Source organism: Diadema setosum, chromosome 14, assembly GCF_964275005.1.
Source record: "Diadema setosum chromosome 14, eeDiaSeto1, whole genome shotgun sequence".
Taxonomy (NCBI): Eukaryota; Metazoa; Echinodermata; class Echinoidea; order Diadematoida; family Diadematidae; genus Diadema; species Diadema setosum.
In genome coordinates this window covers 22390514-22416808 of record NC_092698.1, presented here as the reverse complement: position 1 = coordinate 22416808, position 26295 = coordinate 22390514, and the positions used below count along the sequence as shown (strand labels likewise).

The following is a 26295-nucleotide window of genomic DNA, read 5'->3' as shown; positions in this document are numbered from 1 at the left end:
CATTAAAGTGACACGTGGTAATAATTGCTAAACATGAATTTTGGCAATATTTCCTTTCCCTTTATATACACGGATATACTATGATGTGATATAATATATTCATGATCAAGCAGAACCATTTCCTAACAGAAAATGTATTTTGTTTAATTGTTACCAGCATGTATTTGATCAAGCTCACAATCAATGCGCAAAGCAGTCATGTTTCGTTCAGGCCTACTTGTTGACTGTGCAATGATTGGATTGCCATATACAGCACGAATTTCTATTAAAGGATAAGTCCACCTTCATAGACATGTGGATTGAGTGAATGCAGCAATATTAATAGAGCACATCAGTGAGAGTTTGAGGAAAATCGGACAATACGTTCAAAAGTTATGAATTTTTGAAGTTTCTGCTCAGTCACTGTTGGGTGAAAGACTACTACAGTGTATGATGTCACATGTGTACAACGACTGGACAACGACATAAAGAAAATATAAAGAAAATTCAACATATTTTCACTTTTCTCGCATAATAAAAGGACACTTCATTTGGTTCTTTCAGAAGGCAGGTGGAATAATATTACCCTTAACATACGTCAGTGACAAGTCCAGGAAATATGCACTTTTTTTTTTCAAAAAGTACAATCTTGTGAAATTCTCTATACATTTTCCTTATATCGTTCTTATGTGACATCATACATTGTAGTAGTCTTCTCATCCAGAAGTGACTGCACAGATACTTTAAAAATTCATAACTTTTGAACGGATTGTCCCATTTTCCCGCAAACTTTCACTGATGTGTTTTACTAATATTGCTGCATTAACTCAATCCACATGTCTATGAAGGTGGACTTGTCCTTTAAGAAAATGTAAAATTTTCGGCATTCCAGGTCTTGTCTCGCCGAGAGTTGCCCACGAGCTGCTCGGGACGAGCGGCGAGATCCTCATGGTGCTCCTCATCCTCATGGCTGTGACGACCACGGGGTCGGCGGAGGTCATGGCGATCACGTCCATCCTCGTCTACGACTGCTACCAGATCCACCTGAAGCCGTTCCGGCGGATGACCGACAGCAACGCCTGCATCCTGTGCGGCAAGTCCCGCGGTAGGATGGCGTCGCTGAGAGACCAGTGTGACTGCCAGAGCATGACCAACTGTGGCAGCTGTCACGCGGACGATAGGTGAGTACCCATAGTGGGTGTTTCACAAAGAATTGAAGTCGATCTTGAATTTTAAGATCAAATTAGAATTATGGCATAGTGTGTGTGACTTCAATAATATTCGAAATTTCGTATAAGAATGGAAATTTAGGATTTTTTTTTTCATACAGGCATTAATTATCATCCTATTTTCACCCTATCATTTGTATATCCATAAATTCCATTAATCATATTTTGTAATATATATATAATATATATATATATATATACTTATATTTTATGTGGAAGGAAAATGTATTTACAAGTTCTGTTGGAGATGGAAGAAATAAATGAAATGAAAAAATGAAAAATTGATTAACAACAAAATAGAATGAGGGACAAAAGAATTTTTATGTAAATTTTGATAACAATTTGAAATTGATTCTCACATCACTAGATAAAACTGAAAAGAGAAACAAACGGCCAACCATAATTTTAAGCAAATCTTAACTTGTAAGTTCGATGGCGGTGGCTTCAAAGCGATTGGCCTATGAGAAATCAAGATATACATTTACTTCACATAACTTAGATCAGTGTTGACTACGAGGCGCCATCTTACACACATGGCAACACATTCTGCCATGCTGTGTGTGTGTTTATTTGTGTGTGTGGCATTAGGCCTGTATACATGTATGTGTGTGCATACGTGAAGTATAAGAAAAAGATATTCTAAATGTATTCCTCATTCCTCTTCTTGTGTTTATCTATTTATCTATTTATATGCGCTTCTTTCAAAATTCTGAATGTATCAACCGGATGTATCAACACAATAAGTATTTTGTGTAATCTATTTGAAAGGAAAAGAAAATCTTCAAAACAAGATACAAGGTGTAAAATGAAACACAAAATGCATAATCTGCGATACATTACACAAAAATAGAATGTGGTATCTTTACAAGACTATGAATGGATTACTAGGAAACGTGAAGAATGTATATATATCTATACGTGAATCTCTTTTCTGTTATACACAATTTTTCTGTATCACTTTCCATATCATCCATGCATACAAAATTCCTTGTTATCATGGCTTTCACGCTCCATCCATTCTTAATTATCTTATTTTATGTCCCATTTTCAGCATACTATTTCAAAGCCCACAATTTATGCATCCATTATAGACACACAAAATATACATTATGGTGGTGTATACAATTGATCATGTATGTTATATATGAAAATACGAGCATTCAATTTCAATTTCAGTTTATTTTCATACTTCTCGTATATCAAAAATACATCAAAAATAACAGCACAAGTTCTTTTTTTTTACCTTGTCAACATTATAAAAAAATACATATATTATTATATGATGATAACATAGTAATTATAATGATAACTGGTCGAAATCGAAGTGGGGTTGCACAAAGAGAAGTATGATGGGACCTACATGAAAGCAAGCTTGTGTGGCTGTAATACCCGGATAGTCAGTGTTTGTGAAAAAGAAACCAAGAACGGATAGAAGTTCAGATCAGGTGATTTAATGGTACCAAATAAGTGAAGCGGTGTATGCCTGTATGATTAAGAAATGAAAGAAAAAGAAAGCTATACTAAATAGCAAACAATAATTGTGACCAAGCTATCATTAAATTTTGTTTCCAAAATATATAGGACATGATTACATAAAGGGCCTACTTAAATGTACACTTAACTGTTATTGCATCAAAACTATTACAAGGTTGTGTTCAGCAGAACACAAAAAGTGACATATAGAGCTATGAAGTCATTTGTTGCCTGCCGTCATAAGCTCTGGATGGAAAGTGAGAAAGAGGCAGAGAGAAGGAGACGAAATAGAGTGCGGAGTTGCTAATGTCGGATTCAGAGGGCGTGACAGCATTCAATTCAATTCAATTCAATTCAATTCAATTCAATTCAATTCAGTTCAATTCAGTTTAAATTTTATTTCATTTTTCGAAAAGAACATGGACATTTCACTTTCTTCGGTAGCAGAGAATACGGTTTCATAAGCAAAACAAATGATATATATTTAATACATGTTAAGAGATAAGAGGCAGTGCATGATTGATGGTTATTGCGATTGCAGTGTTTGTTTTCATGTTTTTGCTTTTGTTTAAAGTCTGGTTGGTGCTATTGAACGGTATCGAAGCATATTATGAATGCAGTCATGGGGATTGATAGGCCTACCTCAAACACGAGATGGTAATCATCAAATGCGTAATCAGCAGAGGATAACGACTTTTTTGACAGCACAAAATGGAACTATAGCTGATTAACTTTTCTGTATACGTCACATTAAGGGTAGTGGAATCTCATGAGGAACTGCGGTTTTTCGTCAATCATGAAGTGCCCTGTGAGCCGTAATTCATTCCGCGGAATTATGTCGATTAAACTGGGATGTTTTGCAGCATCGCTTAAAAATCAAATGTATCATAATTATTTCTTCATTCCATCTCAGGTAGGAAATAAGGAAGAGCTTCAGTAGGCTAACACTGGTGACAATTTTACGTTGCATTAATTGTGTCTATCATAACGACATATCTGCCTGATGGTATTATGGTAATGATTATGTGGTTGCCAGCAATGTAAGATTCATGACGCGATTAAAAGAAGATATCGTAAACAACAGTTGTTGTTGTTGTTGTTGTTGTTTTTTTTTCGTTGAAGAGAATAGTCGGAGGAAAACAATATCTATATGCACAAATGACATAGAGATATGCCCTTTTTGGCTGTTACTTGTTTTCGATTACGGTTACTTGATGTATGTAGGCCACAACCAAAAAGAAAAGGAAGAAGAAGAAGAAGAAGAAGAAGAAGAAGAAGAAGAAGAAGAAGAAGAAGAAGAAGAAGAAGAAGAAGAAGAAGAAGAAGAGAAGTGGTGGACCTCTTGTGATTGAAATTCCGATCTTTCCATTTGCCCAGATGCAAAAAAAAAAAGAAAAAAAAAATCAACGGAAGACGTCAGTACAGAGGGCACCACAAAAATAATGCATGCCATGCGGTTGGCATGGAAAACTGTTTTGATTATGTCACCCCGATCCCGACATTTTATCAATCGGCGATGTTTGCGTGATGACAGGATGGTACATGATGCATCAAATGTTATTCCACCGCCGTATAATGCTTGACATCATACCCAGAAATTACACGGTTGTTTGAGCAATGTGCGCGTGCCAGACGTGAGATACGCATTTTTTACAATCCTCCCACCAACGATGAATTATGGGTAAGGGGACAGGATGATTACTCAGCTGTATATTTTCCAGTAAAAAGGGGGAAACAAAAAAGAACAATTGTGAAGGGAATACCAAACAAGAGTTCATGTCACCTTGATCTTACATGACTCTGTCGGGATCCTTTTTTTAACATAATGATATGACGAAGACCATTACCAACATTGATTACGCTAAGCTTTCTCTGCAAGCATGTCTGAGTCATTCGCGCGCCATTACTGATCACTATATGTTTTATGACTTTGTTCGCAATGGGCACATAACGCTTTGCATTGATCAATATAATTCCAAATTCCAATGGTTCAGTTTATCTTTTCATTTCAATTTCAATTTCAATTCATTTCATACTTCTCGGAAATAAATATTACATCAAAAATTCTTACTACCTTGTTAACAATTACACACACAAAAAAATACAAACATGATGTATAGTAACACAACGATTTTAATGATAACTCCTTTTGTGACAATCAACCAAGCCTCGGCACGTGAACTGCCGTCATATTACATCGTTGAATTATTTCGTTGCACGCTAAATATTTCTCATTGCTCCATTTGAGTAGAGAGGCGTACAGAGGAGAGTTACTTCAACAGAATCAAGCAATTTGAACACCGGAAGACCTTCGACCTTCTTTTCAGTATTTTTTTTTTTCACGCATTAGCGATACTTTTCTTCTCTTTCAGGGCTATGACCCCTGTTGCCATAACAACCGTAAGATAATCATAATGAGCAATCAAATTTACAAAAGCATAATCAGGGAGACGGAGATAATTACCATGATGGAGTATCAATGCTATGGTTACTGACTGTAGATAAATTATGTATCACTTTTGCATGTAGTGCGAGGCTATAAACCAAATATGAATAGCCTTTTTGAAAATGAAAAGGAAAGGGAAAAAGGGACGAGGTAACGATTGGGGGGAAATGCCTCCTTTCGACTACTTCTCCCCCCCCCCCTTCCCTCCCAACGCACGCAACAAAGGATGGAAGAATGAATAATATGTCCTTAATATTTTTCACGCCCCCGTTCTCGATGACGCAGGGCTCGAGCAGAGCAGACAAAGAGGGCGCTAAAACCCAACTTCAAGTGTCCCACCCACGGCACCTACAGGACCTACCTGGAGCTGCTGTTGGACAAGAGGGACTGGGGCTTGGTCTGGGTCTCGATCTCCTTCGTGCCTCTCACTCTCATATTCGACTACCTGCAGGTATACATACAACAATTATTATCATCTATAACGAGAAGAAGAAATAATGGAAAGATTCAGACCTGCATTGTACAACAGTTTCTATTTTTTATTAACGCTGGTAGAAATCTACTGTAGGTGCACAACACTAAACATATCGTAGCCATAAAGATTGCCTCTCTGATATATAGTAACATCGTATATAATACAAGTAGACCCCATGGGAGACGAGCTAGTGCAACTGAGTATGGGATATCCAGCCATCATGTCAGATGGAAAATGTGACAAACAAACAGTCATTAGTTGACAAGCATTGTACTCGAAAACGAATTTCTTTTTCAGTTCGGTTTTTTTTTTTTTTGTTTTTTTGTTTGTTTGTTTTTTTTTATTGGACCTGTTTTGACCAAGGATGTGCATGCCTACCTTAGCATACGACGACTAGTCCCCCTGAACATTTTGTAAAACTGGTAGTACCTTTTAACTCACAATATTTCTCGGCTGTCTCTCTTGTGTAAAGCTGAATCTAAACGTGGTGTATAACTTCATGGGTATCCTGATCGGTTCGTCCGTCGTGCCCATTGTGCTGAGTATGTTCTGGACCAAACTGACAGGCGTCGCTATGATGACGGGCGCCATCACCGGTGTAATATGCGGTCTGATCACGTGGTTCGTTGCCTCGTCAGTGCTCAATAGGGGCGTGTCGTTCGCCACGTTCCTTGACAGTTCATGTAAGTCATTCAATTCGCTGCTTTTATACCAATCTCATGTGTATGACCATTGTTACGCTGTTACGACACTTTAATCGACACGTTAGTCCCCGCTTTATTCTACGATTCAATTTCGGAAATCTTTTATTACTTGCGTTTAATGGCTATTCCCTAATTTCCTGTCACCACTGCGGGTCATGACATTGTTTTGTCATCTATGTTGGATCATGGATATCGATGGTTAAATACCAACTTTTCATCCCCAGTGTGTTGAGAGCCTATGACCCTCAGCTGTGCGTCAAAAGTTTTGCACACACCCACACGCACACCCATACACACCCTCACACACACACACACACACACACAAACACACACACACAAATAATAATGATAACGATAATCAAGATGATGTACACTTTGAAATGAAGACATAGATGTTTTTATCTTTTGCAGAAAATCAAATCTCTCACTGATATTGGAGTTTAGCGTGAAAACAATATATCGTATTTATGAATATCTCCACGGATAGTTTTGTTGTTGTCATTTCTTATTCTTCTCTCCCCACCCCCCCCCCCCTTCTCTTTTGTTTCATCTTGACGTGGGTAGGGGAGTATTTCTCGGTGAGTATGCTGATCGGAAACCTCGGGTCGATCTTCTCGGGCGCCCTACTCTGCATCTTCATCAGTCTCGTCACCAACAGGAATGTCTCCGAAGAGCAGAAGGCCGAGATCTGGGAGAAGACGCGCGATATCGACAACCCACTCTCTCCGTGGCCCGAACTATATGTCAAGTAAGAAAGAATGCGCAATTTCACTTTACGAACCCCCTCCCACTTTCATTTTACTGATTTTGTGGATGGTACATTTGTTTTTCTGGGCACAATCCAATCGCTTTTCATCGACAGACCATTTCTGTACAAAACGGAAATTTAGGTCGTTAAAATTGTCGAAACAAGTATCTCTTGCAACAACAAAACACATCGTCGAGAAAGAAAAAAGCCAAAGAGATATATACCAATAGAAAAAGAAGCCAAAGAATGAACTTGATATTCATCGATTTGAGAGATTCCTGTATATTTTCTGTTAAACTACAGAGAGTTCGGTGTATCCGAGGTTAAGTTGGTGTACAACCGACCGTCGCTGGTCCAAATGTTGACAGAGTTCCGACAGGCGAACATGACGGCACTCATCCTGGGCTGTTGCCTGACTGGCGGCATCGTTATCATCTGGCCGGCCGTCATGAGCGCCTTCGGCATCCTCACCAAAGGCCAGTTCAGGGGCTGGATCTACTTCGCCGAGACGTGGGCCTTCGTGGCCGGCATCTTCATCATCGTCGTTCCCGTGGTAACGGAGGTGCGCGATATCGTCATTCGATTCAAGGAAAACCGCATGCACACGCGTGTAGGACCAGAGACAGGTGGGGAGGATGCAGGGCCACAGCGGAGGAACCAACAGGTGCCGACAGTGAGCGCGACTACTGACTGAAGAAGAGACAACAAACGGACAAACAGACAAACAACACCATCACAGGTCACTCACAGGCGCGCTTGGTATTCCACAAAGACTGACATATAACGTGGTTGTAGATTTTTTTTTTCTGCCAACTTCGATCCTGCTGAAACCTCTCTGAATAGACGGTGCATTATTCCGGAGAGAGAACCGAGGCGTGGTTGTTGGTAACTTGAAAAAGATTCTATCCGTGGAGCAGAATCTACAATTTCTCAAACAACATGACATGCTGTGTCTCAAACTACAATGTATAGGAGTTCCGCGGATGAAATAGCATGAAGAATGCGTAGCTCATATCGGAAACTTCAAAAATTATGTCGAAGTGTCTTAAACTTTGTGAATTAGAGAAGTTTGTACTGTGGCCTGAGTAAAAAAACACAACTTGATCAAGTGGATGTAATCATCATTGTGATAACCTTTATGTGATTGTGGAGGGTTTTTGTTGTATCTGTGTTTGCTGTCATTCTATGTTAAACTCACCAATATTTGACTATGTATCACCATAGCGGTAATTTACGAGTAACTTTCATGCTTTATAAAGCACTTGTGCAGCCTGCTCACGGTACGAGCGACCGGAATAAAAAAGCACATGACATCGCTTTTCAAATCATGACATGCAACGTTCTCTCTCTCTCTCTCTCTCTCTCTCTCTCTCTTTACTAAGTTTGAGTAGTAATTTCCTTTCCCCTCTTGTATAAGACCATCGTGTCTAGATAGATTTGTAACATTTTTTTTTCATGTCATGTTTTAGATATTGCGTTGGGCACAATTTGGTGAAGATGGTAGCAATTATTCGTTCGTAAATATTAGCGACATGTGCATTACTTGTGGTACGTTGTCGCATTACTTGTGGTACGTTGTCGGATCAAGTCGCGGAGTAACAGGCCTGTGTGAATAATACGACAATAAGGACTGTTGCACAATACTATGCATTCGCTTGTGTGTTCTTAATTGTGAAATCTCTTGCCAGCCTGCGGCAAGTCCTGATTTCTCAGTTGTATGAGCCAGGTATGTGTAACCATTTTGAAGTCACTCGCTAATACCAGGGAGGTGAGTCACCTCCCTGCTAATACCCTGTTCCGGAGTGATTTTTTTTTTCATAGGTCACTTATAGCAGTCTGATGATTCCGACTTGGTTTGTCGACTATTATAGGCGAGTGCCAGACATGTGTCGAACTATATCTGACGATCTTTCCTCATTGGATCACAGCCCGACATGTCAGACATGCACTGACCTAATAGTCGACCAAGACAAGTGGGATTCCTCGGACATTGGTTCGATACATTTCGATGGGTAGCCGGAAGCGATAAACTTTGCTCCCGATGAGTGACCAAAGAGAGAAACTTTCTGTGGAATTGGGGTATAACGCAGAAAAGTAGGGCAACATCTTCAAAGAAATCAGGGTATGGAACTAGCCAAGAAAAAAAATTATTGATGTTAAACCCCCACCCCCCCCCCCCCCAAAAAAAAAGAAAGAAAATAGCGTAGCAGGCAGATTAAAGTTCAGATGGGTACTGCTAAGCAGAACTATACACGGAAGGGGAGAAGGAGAGGAGATTAAAATTGGAACACTTGACCTCAAATTATCTGTGTTGGTTTTCTAATTACGCAGAAATAGTAGTCATTATGTCGGTGCACGTGATAACACTATTAGGGTTTATTGATCCCATGTCAACATTATTAGCCTTGATCCCCGATTTCAGAGCATAGAGAGGGTCATAGTCCATATTTTTGCCTTCTCACACCCTGAATTTACAAATTATGTGTTACTTTTCCTTGTCATGGACGTGTCTTACAAATACAACGTTGAATAATTTGTGTGAAAACTTCATAAATGAAATGAAATGAAAGGATAATGATATGCACCAAAACAATTTAGCTCAATTAAAAAGATTATAACAATCCACATTGTATCTTTTACAATGATTTAGCCAGGTAGTCCAATGGCTGGACCGCCCATTGGACGAGGGTCTTGTTTGGTATAAAAACAAATATTAATTCGTACCTCGACAGGATAAGTTCTTCCTGTACAATTCTAAATTCAATATTGCATATCTTCATGGAATTGTCGTTGTTCACTATTATAAAGCCATCGCGTAAATTGCACGTCAGTGGATTTTTCGATACGATGGCACAGAGGCACGATACACGAATCAACAGACCCAAAATATTTCTTTTTTATTCTCTACCTTTTTATCTCCTACTGTGCTGACAACAAAAGTTTCTTCTTTTGTTGTTCTTGTTGTTAGAGGGATCTGAAAACTGCAAGCGTTTTCATTCAAGTGGGTTTCTCCATTTCTAAAGTTTACAGATTGCCTTGATTTCACAAAGAAAATCATTTTTATAGCGCCATTGCTACACAACATAATCATATCTTATAGTGCATGTAGTTAGTAGAACAAATTCAGACGAATATAATAGAGAATTTCACAGCTATTGAAACATGAAATAAGCAATATATGGATTTCGAACGTTTTTATATGCATTAACGACATCGTTCTAATTGGAGCAACCAAAACGCGAGTTGGAGGAGGTGTCTTTACCTCACAACTTTCATATTTGTTTGCGCACAAAAATGAATGTGTTTTGTTCGATAACCCCATTCACATGTAAGATAATCGTTCCTAGGTTACTACAAAACTGTGATAGCTGCAATTTGAAACTCAGGATGCAACTAATACTTAATGATTTTATGTCAATAAAGGAAATTTAGTATAGAAATTTTGTAAACAAATTTCTATTAAGTTTGGTCTTTTCTGTAATCTAATTGTAAAGATTAATGACCTTGACTTGAAGTGAACTGGACTGGCTTAGATTATACACACATAGTTGAAATAGTGCAATATACGGCAACTGTTTTTTCTGTGAGCGAGGAAGAAGCATTGGTGTGCATTTCACTCTTTTTTTAAACTTTTTTTTTTCTCAAATGAAAATGGGGACATGCTGACTTGCGGGTCATCTAAGTTATCTCAGGTAATTATGGACGGTTTTTGAATGTTTCCGTCAACACCAGCCAAGCTCATATGACCCCCACTTACCCTTATACAGGTATACCGAATATGGCGGCATACAGCATCAATTCGGAAGAAACAAAAATTCTCTGTCCGCCAGCCAATATTTCAGAAAACTGTCCTACGTTTAGACATTCATTCATTGCGGTGATGCATGGTATGATTAATCAGTCATATAAAATTCAGCTCTGCTAACAAACTATCTGGCTGCTGGTTTGAAAAAACAATCAAGTTATTGTTTCGAAAGAGTTTAGGGCTCTTACACTTAATTCTCGATATATGTTGCTAGTTTTGATGCTACTCAGCTGCTAGGCACATTCCCCTGTTTACATTGATTTGGACGAACGTGAAAAGAAGATTGGGTAGAATTTCAGAATTATCTTGGTAACAATATCAAGAAAAAAAAGGTTCCGGGGTATTTTTTTCCCAAGTTCATTGCGTCACTGTCGACAACTATAGAGGGATAGCCTGGTGGTAGTGTCGCTTCCCGAAAAGCAGTAGATAACAGGTTCGAGTCCCGTTGCTCCTTTTTGCGACATGTTTGTTAAAATTATAGATCAGCAGTTGCGATATTATAAATTTCATTTGTAGAGGGACACATTGAAGAAATCTCACACCTGCACCTTCGCCCCCTCATGCTACTTACAGTATACCTACTTCTAAACAAATCAACATTTTTATGATAAAGCTTTCGAAGATGAATTTTTTTTTGAATATCACAAAAGCAGCTCCACATTCAATATTGTATAAGAGGGTACAGTCATGGAACAGTCACTGAGGCACTGTTAAGCACTGAGATAATAGTTAATTAGGAGATACAATAAAAAGGAAATGGTTTGACTTGTCATTTGCAGATGGCAGAGTTTTATCTACGTGTCGTGTTTTTGGATTTTGTGATCTCCTTTCTGAACAGACTGGGAGACGGTGTGCACTCTTGTAGTTCCTCGATTAATTATGTAGGTTTGTCCGTAATACAGATTCAAATGAACGTATAGAGCCTTGCAACTTAACTATGGAGCCCAGGGGCGCATTGTTCAAATTTGAATCTCTAACAAAATCTCCCGTTTGTAGCGCAGTCAAGTTTTCGGATTAATTCTAGAAGTAGTTTTCTGAATGCAACGAATTATGTAATATTCGGTACTTTCATATCATAGGCAGTGTATCTTTGAATATATTTTCACAATAAATGTACATACTAGTGTTGTTGAATAAAGACAAGCATCAACGACTGAGTCTGTAATGCACTATACAGTTGTCAGAGTGTTTTAAAATGGCTGTCTTAAGCTGACCTCTTTTGTCAAGATTTTGACTTGAATTCTTTCCTTTTTCCAGAGCAAATAACACACACAATGGTGACATTTTCACGAGCGAATTCATTATAAGTAGCAAGGAATCATAGGAATAAAAATGTCACAATGTAGCGCAGTAGGTGCGGTGACAATTTAAATGCCCATCCACTTATGAAGTTCTACTTGTAATCTTGCTGCACGGAGTTGAATGAAAATAGGATGACATTCTTATTTGAAGATCGATAGGAAAAACCGCCCTGGCAGACTTTCGCTGATAAAGAAGAAGTTGACACAAAATCAGCAAAAGAGCTGTTGTTTGAGATGTACAAGTATATATGTATATATATATATATATATATAATAAATGCAAACAAAGGAAAATTGACTAGAAATGTATACAATTGATAAGTAAAAAACAACAACAACTGAGCAAAGAATCCCATTTTCTTTGCCTGATTTTCACTTATGAATAATTAAATTATATATATACATGTATTATATAGTAGGCCTATATATATTGTGTTTTTTATTTGCAAATTGAGCAGGTTTCTGGATGCATTTTATGTTCAGTTGTCGTTGTTCTCATGGTCACAAGAAAATGCGTCACTATTAAGAAAAGAATTTAAACCAAATGGAATAAACAATATAATCGTCTATAATAGACCAATCAATTACGTCATGCAATGAAATAATGAAATCACAATGTATTCAAAGTGAAAATGTCTCTCCTGACCTGTACGCTGAGGGCGTTGTCCACTGGTCTGATCGACATGGGTTTCTTTTCTCCAAGAGACAGAAAGTTCATTGACCTGACCTCATCTGAATAAACACCAACTCTAGGACATAACAAAAATTCTTCCCCCTTTAATAGCAAGATATCTTTTCTCACCTAAACTACAAAGGATTGTCAACGATATTTACTCCTGCCCTCTTTTACCATTCGTTGCCGGCCCATTGTTTGGCAACGACATAAACACACTTCTATCTCTCTTTAATGCCGTGATACGAGACAGAACAGAATCTGTCATGTTTGTTTTACGAATCCTGGACCCTGTTTTATTAAAGTTGAAATCAAACATAAATCAGAAAATCAAACGTAAGTCTTTGAATACTAAATGCTGATTGGCTGACAACAGACTTATGTTTGATTGCAACTTTTTAAGCAACAGGGCCCTGATCTGCATCCACATCGGTGTTTTAGTTAACAGACGAATTCATCAGCAAATGAGCTTCATTTCGCATTACAAAAAATACTCTATCAACAACTAACTTCCAGAAAGTTATGAAATAGAAAAAGCATTATGGGTTTATGCTTACCTCTAAAAACTACATAGGACCAACAAACATATCAGGATGTAGTCTGGCTTCCAGACCCTCTGCTCGTATTATTTTATTATACAGGATATTGACGCCCTCGATGTCGAAAACTGGAGTAGGTTTAGATGGATCCTTCGGCAAAGGTGGCGGCGACTTCGTCGCCGCGGAGTCCAGTTGGCAAATGGTCTGGAATTCAGACTAATCAGGATGAGAAGAAGCTCACTACCCATACAGTGAATAAAGTCACAGTAGCCTGTTTACAGATGGTTTATGCTGTAACTCGTTTTGATGAAATGAAATGAATTACTCAGTTGCTGCTTTCCAAAGGTCTGCTACGGTGACTGCGGTAGTCACGTGCTTCCAGTCACGAATTGCTGTGAATCGGCTTCATGTGTACTAAGGGAGATTTCGAGACCGGCTCTTCTTTGAAATCACTGTCCATTGTTCTGGCGAGATGTTTTCAGTTAGGATCAGCAAACAAAACAAAACAAAACGAAAAAAATCTCATGATGGATTGTTCAAGAAAGCAAAGCTGATACTGATATCCATGCAAAGACTTAACAGGCAAACAAACACACACACACACACACGCATTATATATATATATATATATATATATATATATATATATATATATATATATATATATATAACAGTCAAACCTGTCTATAGCGGGCACCCAAGGGAGATGAAAAAAGTGGCCGCTATAGACAGATATGAAGTATGAAAGAAATTTAATTCAATTTGGTTGAAATTCAAAGATCCCCAGAGAAAATGTTAGTGTCGAGCCCTGATGTGTATATGTATATGTATTTATGTATACATCAGATTAAAGGGAAAAGTAGACACCAACATCCACCTAAAGCTTGATTTATATATATATATATATATATATATATATATATATGTATATATATATATATATATATATATATATATATATATATATATATAAAAATATGCGTATATATTTATATATATATGTATATGTATATATATATATATATGTATATGTATATATATATATACATGTATATACATATTATATATATGTGTATATATAGTTATATAGTTATAGTTATATTTGAACGACAGAAAGAACTTCTTTATGTAACTTTTTACAGCATGTGCTTCAATCCTAATCTTTCTTGCTTTGACCATAAATAAGCAGTAATTATACGTCAGGACCACTGATTGCAGCTGTGGTTTTACTAGCAAAGTATGAGCAGGTATGAGGTATGTAAATCTGTAGTATGGGAGTTCATTACATAACAAGTGTTCTTCTATTGATGTTTACAAGAATACGTCGTCTGCTGTCTTCTTCCTTCTTCGCCATGGCAATGAACGATTCCGCTTTGCAGTGTTCGGTGTGTCTCCAAACAGATTCCGCTACTAGGGGGACGTCATCCTAATCTGTGATTTTAGGAAGTTCAAAAACAAAAAAGTGTCTACTGTTGTTTTATCCCCTCATGATCCCCTGATTTGGGGGAAACAAAAGCACGTTTTGACAGCCTTCATAAAAGAGCCACACCCACTTTAATTTGCATAGATAAGCGTCTAAAATTAGATTTAATTGCATTGTGTCAAACACAAGCGGTCAACAATTGAGGTGTCACACTTCACTATTCAAATAACAACCCGAGCTAATCGCTAGTGCCTACACATTACCGGCAGAGATGTAACAAGTGACACTTGGCAGTGGTATCTTTATCTTCATATCTGAGAAGGCCCCTTAGGCGCTCTGCTGCTATAGGTCGTTCTTTCTTTCCAACATTTGCACAAGGAGATAAAAACAGAACAAGCTCTGGTATAAATTAATGAAGCACTCTCCGACGTAGAGTCGGGCTGTTGAAATAGACACAACTCCCGGCAGTATTTGGTAAACGTTTATCTCATAAAGGGCTCTCCACACCTTAGAAGTTCTTCCATCAAAATTGGTTTTATTAGTAAACAGTGCGAGGATGAGCTAACATTCGGCAGAAGTGAGCGAATCAGAGCCCCTTATCGTTGGCGACATTCAAGTAGTGCTCTGTATTTGAGTCCGGAGACTTCTGGAGACAAATTTCAAATTTCGTCGTTGCGGGAAAGGGGGAAATGAAAGGCAGGATGCACAAGTTTGATTTTCTCCCACTGGCTTCTTTCCTGGGTCTGGTCCTTCTCGTCGTCGCCGTCGTAGGTGACCAGCCCATGGTCAACGTGCCGAACTTCGGACAGATCTACGGGGAGACGATCCCGTTCAAACACGATTACCCGTCCTATGACACAAACGTGAACGTATACCGCGGAATACCGTTCGCCAAGAACGCGTCCGACTACAGGTTCATGAAGCCCGAATCGATGACGGAGCTCGAGGGTGGCGTGCTCAATGCCACCGAGTACAGAACAATTTGTTGGCAGCTACCGGAAAGACTAGAGAGCCGGGAACAGAGCGAGGATTGCCTATACCTCAATGTCTGGACTCCAAATCCTCAGGTGAGATTTATTATGAGCACGACAATCTGTCAACGCCAACAATTACACATAGCATCTTGTCCTTTTCTTCCCTTTGAAATGGGCTTTCAGACTGCAACGTGTATTTCTCAATAGTCAAAATAGGATGTTTTGATTTAGAAATAACAAAAGGGAACATATAAGTGGGAAGGTAAAAGCAAAGGTGAACGTTGAACCTAAGTATCCAATTAGCGTTTTTATAAGTAATTCAGTTAAATTAAAATAATTGAATTGGATAGAATGGAGTTGAGTATACAGTTCTTCTTGAGATATTCTTCTTCCATCTGCTTGGGTTAAACTTTAGTAGAGAAAGAGACAAACTGTTACATATCAACAAAGTTAATTACCCCCATCCTCTTACCCATATCTCTTATTGTTGTTAATTTTCTTGGACTGCCTCGTTTCCAGTGATATACTGATATCAAGGACTTAAAAAGTTAAAATATTGGATCATAAGCCGTCGAAAGCTTGACATGTCATTTCAAATTTCATAGTCCCGATTAGCACTGTCAGCATAACAAAATGTATACACATGCACGGTTGACGAGTCCAAGAAATTGGCATTCTTCGGGTTTCTAACGTTACCATACACTGACATAAAGTTGTATTTGTCGCTTCTTGAAGATATTACCCGTGATAATATATACAATATATACAATATATATATATATATATATATATATATATATATATATATATATATATACATACATACATATATATATATATATATATATATAGAGAGAGAGAGAGAGAGAGAGAGAGAGAGAGAGAGAGAGAGAAAGAGCGATAGGGAGATTGACAGGGTGACCAGTTACCTCTGACAGCTCACTTTTTGGTGTTAAAAAAAGGCAACAATTTTAAAGTATGGGATATGCCTTATACTAGTAGTTGCCCGTTATCCATCTACCTGATCATCTTGTTAATGACAATGTCATTCCCATTACAGTATTACATGGATATCTGTAGAAAGCTCAAAACATTTCCGATTATATTGGATACTGCAGCAACAACAACAAAATCCCAAAACAGACATTACACCTCGCCTACTCGCTTTGTTTTGACGTTCCTTTTTATGCTGCTCAGCCGCAAAATGCACCGGTCATGGTTTGGTTTCATGGCGGAGCATTTGTTCTGGGGGCGGGGTCGTCGCGGAGTTACGAGGGCCACGCCCTGTGCGCCATACATGGAGTTGTCCACGTGACTGCTAATTACAGGCTGAACGGCTTCGGATTCTTGTCCACGGGTAGATATGACATTACCCTATCAGAGGCACAAATAGACTATAGTTAGGAGTAATAGACCAAAAAAAAGTTTTGATTTTATTTGATTTGACTTATGTATTTATGTGCTATAGGCCCCTATATTTCTTATACCAATTGATAAAACAATATGATTTGTGATGTGTGCTTTGTATATTTCTTATACCAATTGATAAAACAATATGATTTGTGATGTGTGCTTTGTATTTTGCTTCACTCTTTTGTTGGTTGGATATAAATGATAATAGAATTGAATCGAACTAAACAGAATTGAATTCAATTGAATTGAAGGGAAATGACTTCATTTTATTCTATTTATTTTCGTTGTCTTTCAAATGGAAAGATTAAACAATGAAGATAAACAATGACATACTATCAAGGTATAGTTCAAGAATGTAAAAATGTGGTTAAGCATCACAGTTCGTGCCTTGCTGTAGAATGATAATTTATGAATTGTAGTGTCTAGACCGAAATTATAAAAGTGTAATTAACAATGCTCTTGAATGTATTGTGTATATCAAAATCATCGTATAACTTCTAGCTTTTTTAATTTTATTTCGAAATGAACATAACATCATGTTGAATATAGATACATCGCCTTTCTAATCCCTTGTCTATATAGTGTTTTCAGAGTTACCTTTGTCGTCTTAAATGTTTCCAAAGTATAACAAATTTTCATCTCACTTAAGTTACACACGCTAAGTTGGAATACCGGCTGCGGAAGATAAAGCGAACTGGTATCTTAGTAGGTATCCATCGCAGTACAGGTTTAAACTTACCAAGAGAAGTTTGATTAACTCCTCTAGCAACTAAAATATTGCACAATGCATGTTCAATGCAACCAACTGCTCTTCGCTACACCTTTGTCTTTTAAATCTCTCCCCTCCCCCCCCCCCACTTCTTTCTCTCCTCTTCCTCCTCCTCCACCCCTCCCCCACCACCCCATCAAATTGTTCAGGAGATGATGTACTACCGGGCATGTACGGAATGTACGATCAGTTGGAGGCGCTGAAATGGGTCAATCATAATATCCAAGGTACTACTATTATGTATGATATAATATTATATATTATATTATAATATTATTTTTGTTACAATTCACAAGCGCGCAAGCATCTTGCTAGTGTTTGTTTCATGTACGCAGTTTTAGGGGCTTCCCCTTTTCAGCGCTGGGATGTGACTGCCGAGTCAACTTCAAAGACGAGTAGAAGCCGGGTAATTTTGTGCAGTTTATGCTTGCTCTACTTGATTGTATAGATGATAATAATTATATTGGATGGCCTTGATTCATGGAATACCAGGGAATATTGCACTCGTTAGGGCCAATATTGCACTCATCTTCGATTCGTGTGATATTGGCCCTAACTCGTGCAATATTCCCTGGTATCCCATTCATAGCCATCCAATATAATATAATTTTTCATCTTCAGTAGGAATTGGAAATATAATTTTTCATCTTCAGTAGAATTGGAAATACATTAGCACAAAATATGTTGCATGGAGATCGGGAAAATAGAGGTTGTGTTGGCTTTTAAAAAAATCAAGAGATGTAATATTTTTATTTTTTATTTATTGATTCTTTTTTAAGCATTTGCGTTACATGAGAGGAAAGGAATGGGTGGAGACATATTCAGATTCATTGAAAAAGAGACAGTAATTTCTGATGTATCTACTTTTCAAAACTTTTGATATTATCTTTTAGGTGAAAATTTACCTGAATTCTTCCTTTATCTTTGAATGCGAGCTACGATGACCTGATTTTTACCCTTCTAATTCAAGCATTCGGTGGCGATCCGAACGAGGTTACGATCTTTGGGCAGAGTGCTGGAGGTGGTAGCGTTGGTCTTCATCTCCTATCACCCGAGAGTGCCGGCTACTTCAACAGAGCAATCCTCGTCGTGAGTCCACACAATTTTTTTTTTCAGATAAAATGTTGGTGCTTCTTTTTTTTTTATTCATAACTGTACAGTTCTCAATCTTTGTGTTGTTGTTGTTTTGAAAGTTGTTTTTTTTTTTCTAAGCTCATAGATCTCTTTTATAAGCATTATGAATGATATGTTTTCCGACAATGCATGAATTTCTCTAATTAATGTGGCTTGCTGTCCGTAAAGAATTTGCAATAGTTTCATGGCTGAAGCCACTGCTCTCTATTGTTCACATCTATGAAGACTTAACGCAATATCTTTATCAGTGAATATACTAATAGGCAAATTGTGGGGGGAGGGGTTGTAGGTTTATTCGTATATATCACAATTGTATCTCATGTCTCTTCGATTGGATTCCTGATATATTATTACTCCGCCGAAAACTAAGCATGTTTCTTTTCTTTTTCTTTATTACATATTTGTGTGCTTACGAGCTTGTGTATGTTATAGCAAGTTCTTTGTAACTTTGTTGTTAAATAAACACATCTCCTTTTTTATGAAAATACATCGCTTGAAATTAAAGTGAACAAATGAAAAAGAAACCGAAAACTACTATTAGGTATCGTTATCTCCGGGGTTAGGAGGGGAGGGCATAACTACAGTCATTTCCATATTCAAACCAAACAAATCCACCAACAATTTTGTTTTCCTTCTTATGATTGACATCCTTTGTCTTAATTAGATGACTTGTTCAAAAAAAAAATGAATAAGAGGCATAAGCATATTAAAATAATCTATATTTCTTATCGCGATGCAAAATCTACTGCATAATCGGGACCCTCGAATTCATAAAGCTGAAATGCCTTGCACAGAAAGATTCTCACCTATACGGCGCCTTGCTGTCTCAAGTAATGTTTCTGTAGATAATAATCATATCGCTAAACTCAACTTCTGCCATAGTCGAAGTTTGAGCAGTTTTGTCCAATAATGCACTTTTTGGTTTTTATCTTACACGGATGATGCCGTGCCGATAAAGGTCCAAATCGATTTTTGGGGTGACTCGGTGAAATATCGATCGTGATAAGAATGATTATCATTTCTCAAATAAAAGAGAAATATGAACTTATGTGGCCTCGCTGATTGGTTAATGACTTCTGCAGACGGCAAAACTAACACGCTATCAGCAAGTAGCGATAACTGATTGACTTGTTTGGCTTTCCACTTCGTAAATGAGTGCGCGTTATCTCTCCGAAAGATACCGTATAGATTTGATTAGCTTCAGCGAAGGTTAAATCAATATTGTTAATCATGGCGGCTGTCAGTTTCTGTTGGACGCTGCCTAATGGTATAGAGAGAACTGATACAGATATACTAACAGAAAGGAAACACTTTGACTGCGTACATAAATATCAATATGTTTTATGTACATGAAGGAGATTTGCCAAGCATCAATTGTAACAACTTCCCATAGCTGTTCTTCCCTGGGGTCCATGTTCTTACATAACACGAGTAAAGTAATTAGTTTACAAACAAACATCACGTTGAGTAAAAACCATTCCAAAAACCAAAAGGAATAATTACCAACATAAGCAGAAGTGACAAGCTGTAATCCTCCAAATTGGATGCATGAAAAGTGTAATTAAAGGACAAGTTCACCTTCATTAACATAAGGATTGAGAGAATGTAGCAATATTAGTAGAACACATCATTGAAAGTTTGAGGAAAATCAGACAATCCGTTCAAAAGTTATGAATTTTTAAAGTTTTTGTGCAGTCACCGCCGGCTGGATGATAAGAGTACTGCAGTGTATGATGTGACATGCGTACAACAATATAAGGAAAATATAAAGAGAATTTCACAAAATTTCATCTTTTGAAAAAAAAAGTACACATTCCTTTGACTCGTTACTGACATATGTCATGGGTAATATTATTCCCATTGCCTTTAGAAAGAGGCAAGTCAAGTGCTCTTTTATTATGCGAAAAAAGTGAAAATATGTTAAATTTTCTTTACATTTTCTTTGTACGGTTGTACTCATATGACCTCACGAGCCTTAGTAGTCTCCGCAGGCAGTTGGAATAATGTGTTTGTTTGCGTGTTGTTTGTCTGTTTGCTTGTTCGTTTGTTTTTCTTAGAGTGGGACAGCTTCGAGTCCTTGGTCCGTGGAAACTGACGCTCAAAAGGCTCGAGACGATGCGTTTGGTGTCGGGGAGGCAGCCCGGTGCGATGATCTCTCTACAAGTCAAGCTCTGGCCGACTGCCTGAGAGAACTATCCGAACAACAACTGACGTTCGCCATCGACAGAGTATGTCGAACTTGAACTTTTTGGTGAAAAAAAAAAAATCTCCTTGTTTGGTCATTTAACAACATAGTCCCCTATTATGCTACGGTTACATTGATTCATTCAGTTATCCAAGTATCCATGAAAGCGTTACAGTGTGTTGAGTATATCCATGTAGATAATCTGATGGTTACGCCACTAATGTACGGAAGAAGACTGTTCTTTTTTAAAAACTGGTACATATCAGGTTATTGCTTTCTAGGTTTTTTTTTTATTGTTTGTAATAGCGTTACACTGCGATAGTTCAGTGTAATCAAGAAGGTAGCTCTTTGGTGTAATGTATGCCTAAAATTGCCGGTGTAAAAATGTAGGCCCTATCACTTGCATGCGGACATGTAATGGTCGAAGACAGATTATATTCTTTCTCATAATCGAAACGCCAAGAAGATTGCAGGAAAGGAGATAGACATCCGTGAAAAGGAGTTTGTTTTCGAAACTTGAAAGTTTCGTGCTGAATCTTATTGGCAGGTGCTGCTTGAGACAACGAACGTGATTCCACTGGTACCTACCGTAGATGGCGAGTTTCTCCCAGACAAGCCTCTAGAGCTCCTCGCCAGCGGGCGCTTCAACAAATGTCCGGTGATGTTGGGCTCTACAAAAGACGACGGGAGCCTCATAGCGGCCCGGGCCTTCCTCCGCGCCATTCCCGACGACGATCCCCATGTCAACAGCACGCAGTTCCGCGATTCCCTGGAGCGCTTCACCTACACGTACGTCAACGACATCGTCATCGACGCTATGACGCAGGAATACGTCGACTGGACCCTCGCAGATGATCCTGATACGAACTACTTCTACAACTACATCGCTCTGGAGACGGACGAGGCCTTCGCCTGTCCCACCGACGGCTGGGCCAGGGTTTACGCCGAAAGCGACCAAGACGTGTACCTCTACCAGTTCACGCACTTGCCGAATCAGACTGTGTGGACATCGGAAAACCTGTCGCCGGCCTGGAAAGGGGTGGCCCACGCCGAAGACTTGCAGTTCATCTTCGGCTATCACTTCAATCCGTCCTTGACGCGATGGCACGATATGCCACGAGAGGAGGTCAACTTGACTCTTGACGTCATGCAGTACTACACGAATTTTGCTAAGACGGGGTAAGCTTCAGCGTCATCAACGCTACTCGCAACCGGTTTGATGATACTATACAGATAACTGCACTCCTCCTCCTCCTCCTCTCTCTTTCTTTTCCTCCAGCTATTATTAAGGAGCTTTAGATTTTCGCGACGGTGACGTTCAGAGGGCAAAAACATGTTCTGAGTATGCGCAGAAGCGCGCGTCATGTCGATCTATTTTTAGCTTGCGTCGCCTGAGTTTTTCACTACGCGTACTGGGATATTCTTACGTCCGCACAGTTTGCAACGTAGAGAACTACTTGATGTACTGATCATATGGGGCGCCATTTTATCTTTTTATTCGTTGCGTCCCAGCGTAATCTAAAGTTACTTTTCAGCACGACGCAGGGGAGAGGAGAACGTCCAGCGCAAGCGTCGTCTCAAACGTCCGCGCGTCAAAATCTGAAGCTCCCTAATGTTATATATACCGTTGACTAACGCCCCCACCCCCATACAAGAACGCCATGTTCTTGACACTGTAGAAGTGGAGTGAAGGGAATGTTTTGTTGTATCTGTAGAGAGTCGCAAACATTTAACGTATTGACAACCTTAAAAAAAAAGAATAGTGTTTGTTTTATCTTTATTTTGACATCATTGATAGCGTCCATGCTTTTAAACCCTTGTATATAAGGAATGGCTTTTCAGTTTTTTATGAGTTTCTTTATATTTTGACAAAAGTCCTGTTGCGAGACACTTTGTTAAACTGCAAGTCCCCCAAATCACATGCAAGGAACCTGGTGAAAGGAATTCAATGCGCGGAAAATGAAATAAGATCCGTTAATCCGAAAGTTCAGTAACCACAAAATAAAAAGGTGGTATGTGCCAACGAACCTTCGGAATAACGAATTTCAGTTCACTCTGGGGTTAACTATCCTTGGGAATAATGATTAACTATAACCATTTACTTTTCTCTGCATAAAATTCAGAAATCCAAACCTAGAAACACCGGGCGGACAGCCAGACACATCGGAGAAGGCGTGGCCAAAATTTGAGGTTCCCGAACTGGCGTACAAGATTATGGATCCCGCCATGGAAAATGACCGTGCTTTGAAATCGAGGGAGTGCAATTTCTGGAACGAATACCTACCGTCTTTAGTCCAAAGAACCAGTAAGTCACAGTATGAACTCTTATCACGTTTCATTTTCCATGGTCTGTGCAATGTTAATCGTTCCATGCTGAAGGAAGATTTGGAAGAAAACCCGAAGTAAATGTTATGTACTGATGTCTTACAGAAAAAAAAAACCGAAAACACTAGCACTGACTAGTGTGCAGAAGTGAATCTACGTTTTCATGTCGAAGTATCTATAGTATACCTTATAACTTCCTGCCATATAGAAAATTTGAAGCATTTTCATTGAAGTTTGATTTGAAGTATAAAATACCATCTCATCAAAGCCCGACATAAAAGAAGTAAGCATGAAAAGTTTACACGAAATCTAAATCTAATACTTTTAATGTTTCTAAAGAATACCCAGATTGGGGGAAAAGGTGTTCACCTAAAGCTGTCCTATTGTCTGGGGTATTGTAAACAAAACACATAATGAAAAATCATGTCTTCCTCTATAGTGTGGCGACTGCAACTTCTTTCCTATGGAGATCATCGTCATGAGGTTGTTACAAGAATAAAATGATATCATATGAATTACTAACCCTATATTCCTTACTGTCAGTCGACTGTCGTATGAAAATAAAGATTTAGTAAAGATTTTTATACAGTTCTATGAAACACTAATTGGTACAGTGATGACATGATACTGTTTGCCACCTTCTGAGCTTGTTGTTGGTACATTTGTACTTATCTCGCTGTTTCACTGAAAACACCACCGAAAACACCACCTTTTGCTAATTTGAAGTTCGATTTTGATTGAACAACTACACCTCTCTGTTCGTCTGAAATTACGCTCTTTAAGACAGCCAGTTTGAGCGTGGTGTTGAACTGCAATGAAAATGGGATGTGGCGTGATGGCTCTAAAGTTGATTTGATATTTTTTAGCGGTCGCACAATACTTAACAGCTTTTTACATGTCTTGTCTTACACCTTGTGTTTTACAGTGGACATGTCTGACCTAGAAGAGCAATGGCGGGAAGACTACAATCAATGGAAGACGGAAGACATGGTCGCCTGGCAGGCGGCTTTCGACGACTACAAGCAGACGACACAACCTTGCGATTAGATGTTTCATTTTAAGAGTGCTACGAGACTATTAAAGAAATGTAATCATGGTCAATTTGTTTGTGTGTATTTGTTTTAAGCAGTTTTATTGTTGTAATAACTTGATTTGTACTTGCCCATGTGAAATTTGTAAACACAAAGAGAAAGTTATTTTTACGTGGGATACGTCCAAACTGAATGGAATGATATACCATGGTTTGTTGGGCGAATAAAAAGGGTTATGGTCGATGAAAATTCACAAGACTTAGCGAATAACAGAAAATTGCAGAAAGTTGATGTATTTGAAAAAAAAATGGCATACAGAGAATAAATAAATCAAATCAAATCAAATCAAATCAATAACAATTGGAAACTCATAAATTTCGGAAACACAGCAGGTCAGTTTTCAATACTGCTTTGATTAATGCATATGAAATTTTGCAATATGTAATAAGGATATACCCATGTATTGTATATATATATATATATATATATATATATATATATATATATATATATATATATATATATCACATATGCATATTTGACAGTCACACAAGCTCCGATTTATGATATTCTGATACAGAATTCTCATTAAAAGACTGTCTTCACTGACATTTTTGTCCATGTTCCTTACAGTTTCGAATTCGTACGGTGATTTTAGCCTTTTCTCACAGCCGTGAGAAAAGGAGATGCGTAGACAGCGTAAACGTATTGTCAACATCAACATTCTGAATCTCGAAACTCTTTTGTCCGTTTGTGTAGAAAAAAAATGAAAACTGGCTAAATATTTTTGTGTAGTTTTACTTCATTGTATTTTATTCAAAACGTTTGTCGCAGTTGTTTTAAGAGTAGAATAAATTCTAACTAGTGTGAAATTTATGTCCTCCGCTGCCTACTTCTCGTACCATTTTTCTTCGTTAGAGCCTTATAATATGTATCCCATAAAGCAGCAATGACGACAATGACCAAAATTATCACTGATATCAATATCAGCATTATCATCAACAGTGTAAAAATTTATTGAATAAATGTATATGTATATATATATATATATATATATATATATATCATTTGATATTTTATAACATATATATATAAATAATAATGTACATGTATGTATTATTAAGTTTATTTGTAATAAAATTTTCAGCAAGATTTTGATATAGTTTCAGGTCAATATCACATTTTCATGGAACGCTTAACGTAGGACATGTTTGCTTTTCCGAAGAACTCTGGAAAGTGACGTTCATTGATTTCCTCCCTTTCTCTTACAACGCAGAAGACACTAGTGAAGATATAGTACCATGACTTTAGGGTATTTAATCACTATGTTATGTGTATCGTTTTGCTTTTTGTCTCTCTGTTGATCTGCTGCACTTATCTTTTTCCTCTCCAGTTTATGTCATTTTTTTTTTGTTCTCATTTTTATGAGGGGGATATTATGGTAAGTTTTTAAACTTGTGTTTTCATTCAATTTCATTTATGTTATTTTGAACATTTCAAGAAGAACAAAGACGAAACCCACAGACGTTTACGAGAAGCAAAACAGAATAGAATGAATGGATAGAATAACACAAAATATTGACAATACACAAACTAGTGCAAATAACTCAATACCATTATAGCTAACAATAAAAATGATGAGAATGGAATGTACACAAGAACGCTTATA

At 37.9% G+C, this 26295-nt stretch overlaps 2 protein-coding genes across 2 annotated transcripts in view; both read left to right on the top strand.

The window, feature by feature from the left end:
* Positions 1 to 7748, top strand: part of LOC140238211 (uncharacterized) — a 74306-nt gene extending 66558 nt beyond the window's left edge. Inside the window, exons 7-11 of the mRNA XM_072318148.1 lie at positions 872 to 1160; positions 5413 to 5578; positions 6075 to 6285; positions 6871 to 7054; positions 7358 to 7748. Coding sequence (XP_072174249.1) covers positions 872 to 1160; positions 5413 to 5578; positions 6075 to 6285; positions 6871 to 7054; positions 7358 to 7748 — 1241 coding nt within the window. The remainder of the gene's footprint in view (positions 1 to 871; positions 1161 to 5412; positions 5579 to 6074; positions 6286 to 6870; positions 7055 to 7357) is intronic.
* A 7748-nt stretch (positions 7749 to 15496) lies between these two features.
* On the top strand, positions 15497 to 24752 carry LOC140238003 (acetylcholinesterase-like). Its single transcript, XM_072317932.1, has 8 exons — positions 15497 to 15862; positions 16967 to 17126; positions 18101 to 18178; positions 18922 to 19040; positions 21143 to 21313; positions 21818 to 22449; positions 23394 to 23575; positions 24521 to 24752. The coding sequence occupies exons 1-8, from the start codon at positions 15497 to 15499 to the stop codon at positions 24640 to 24642; spliced, it is 1830 nt and encodes a 609-aa protein (XP_072174033.1). The 3' UTR covers positions 24643 to 24752.
* Positions 24753 to 26295: the final 1543 nt, after the last annotated feature.

Coding starts and splice junctions, on each gene's coding strand:
- LOC140238003 (XM_072317932.1), top strand. CDS start 15,497: ATGCACAAGTTTGATTTTCTCCCACTGGCTTCTTTCCTGGGTCTGGTC. Junction 19,041..21,142: donor TCAACAGAGCAATCCTCGTC/GTGAGTCCACAC, acceptor TGTTTTTCTTAG/AGTGGGACAGCTTCGAGTCC. Junction 21,314..21,817: donor TGACGTTCGCCATCGACAGA/GTATGTCGAACT, acceptor TCTTATTGGCAG/GTGCTGCTTGAGACAACGAA.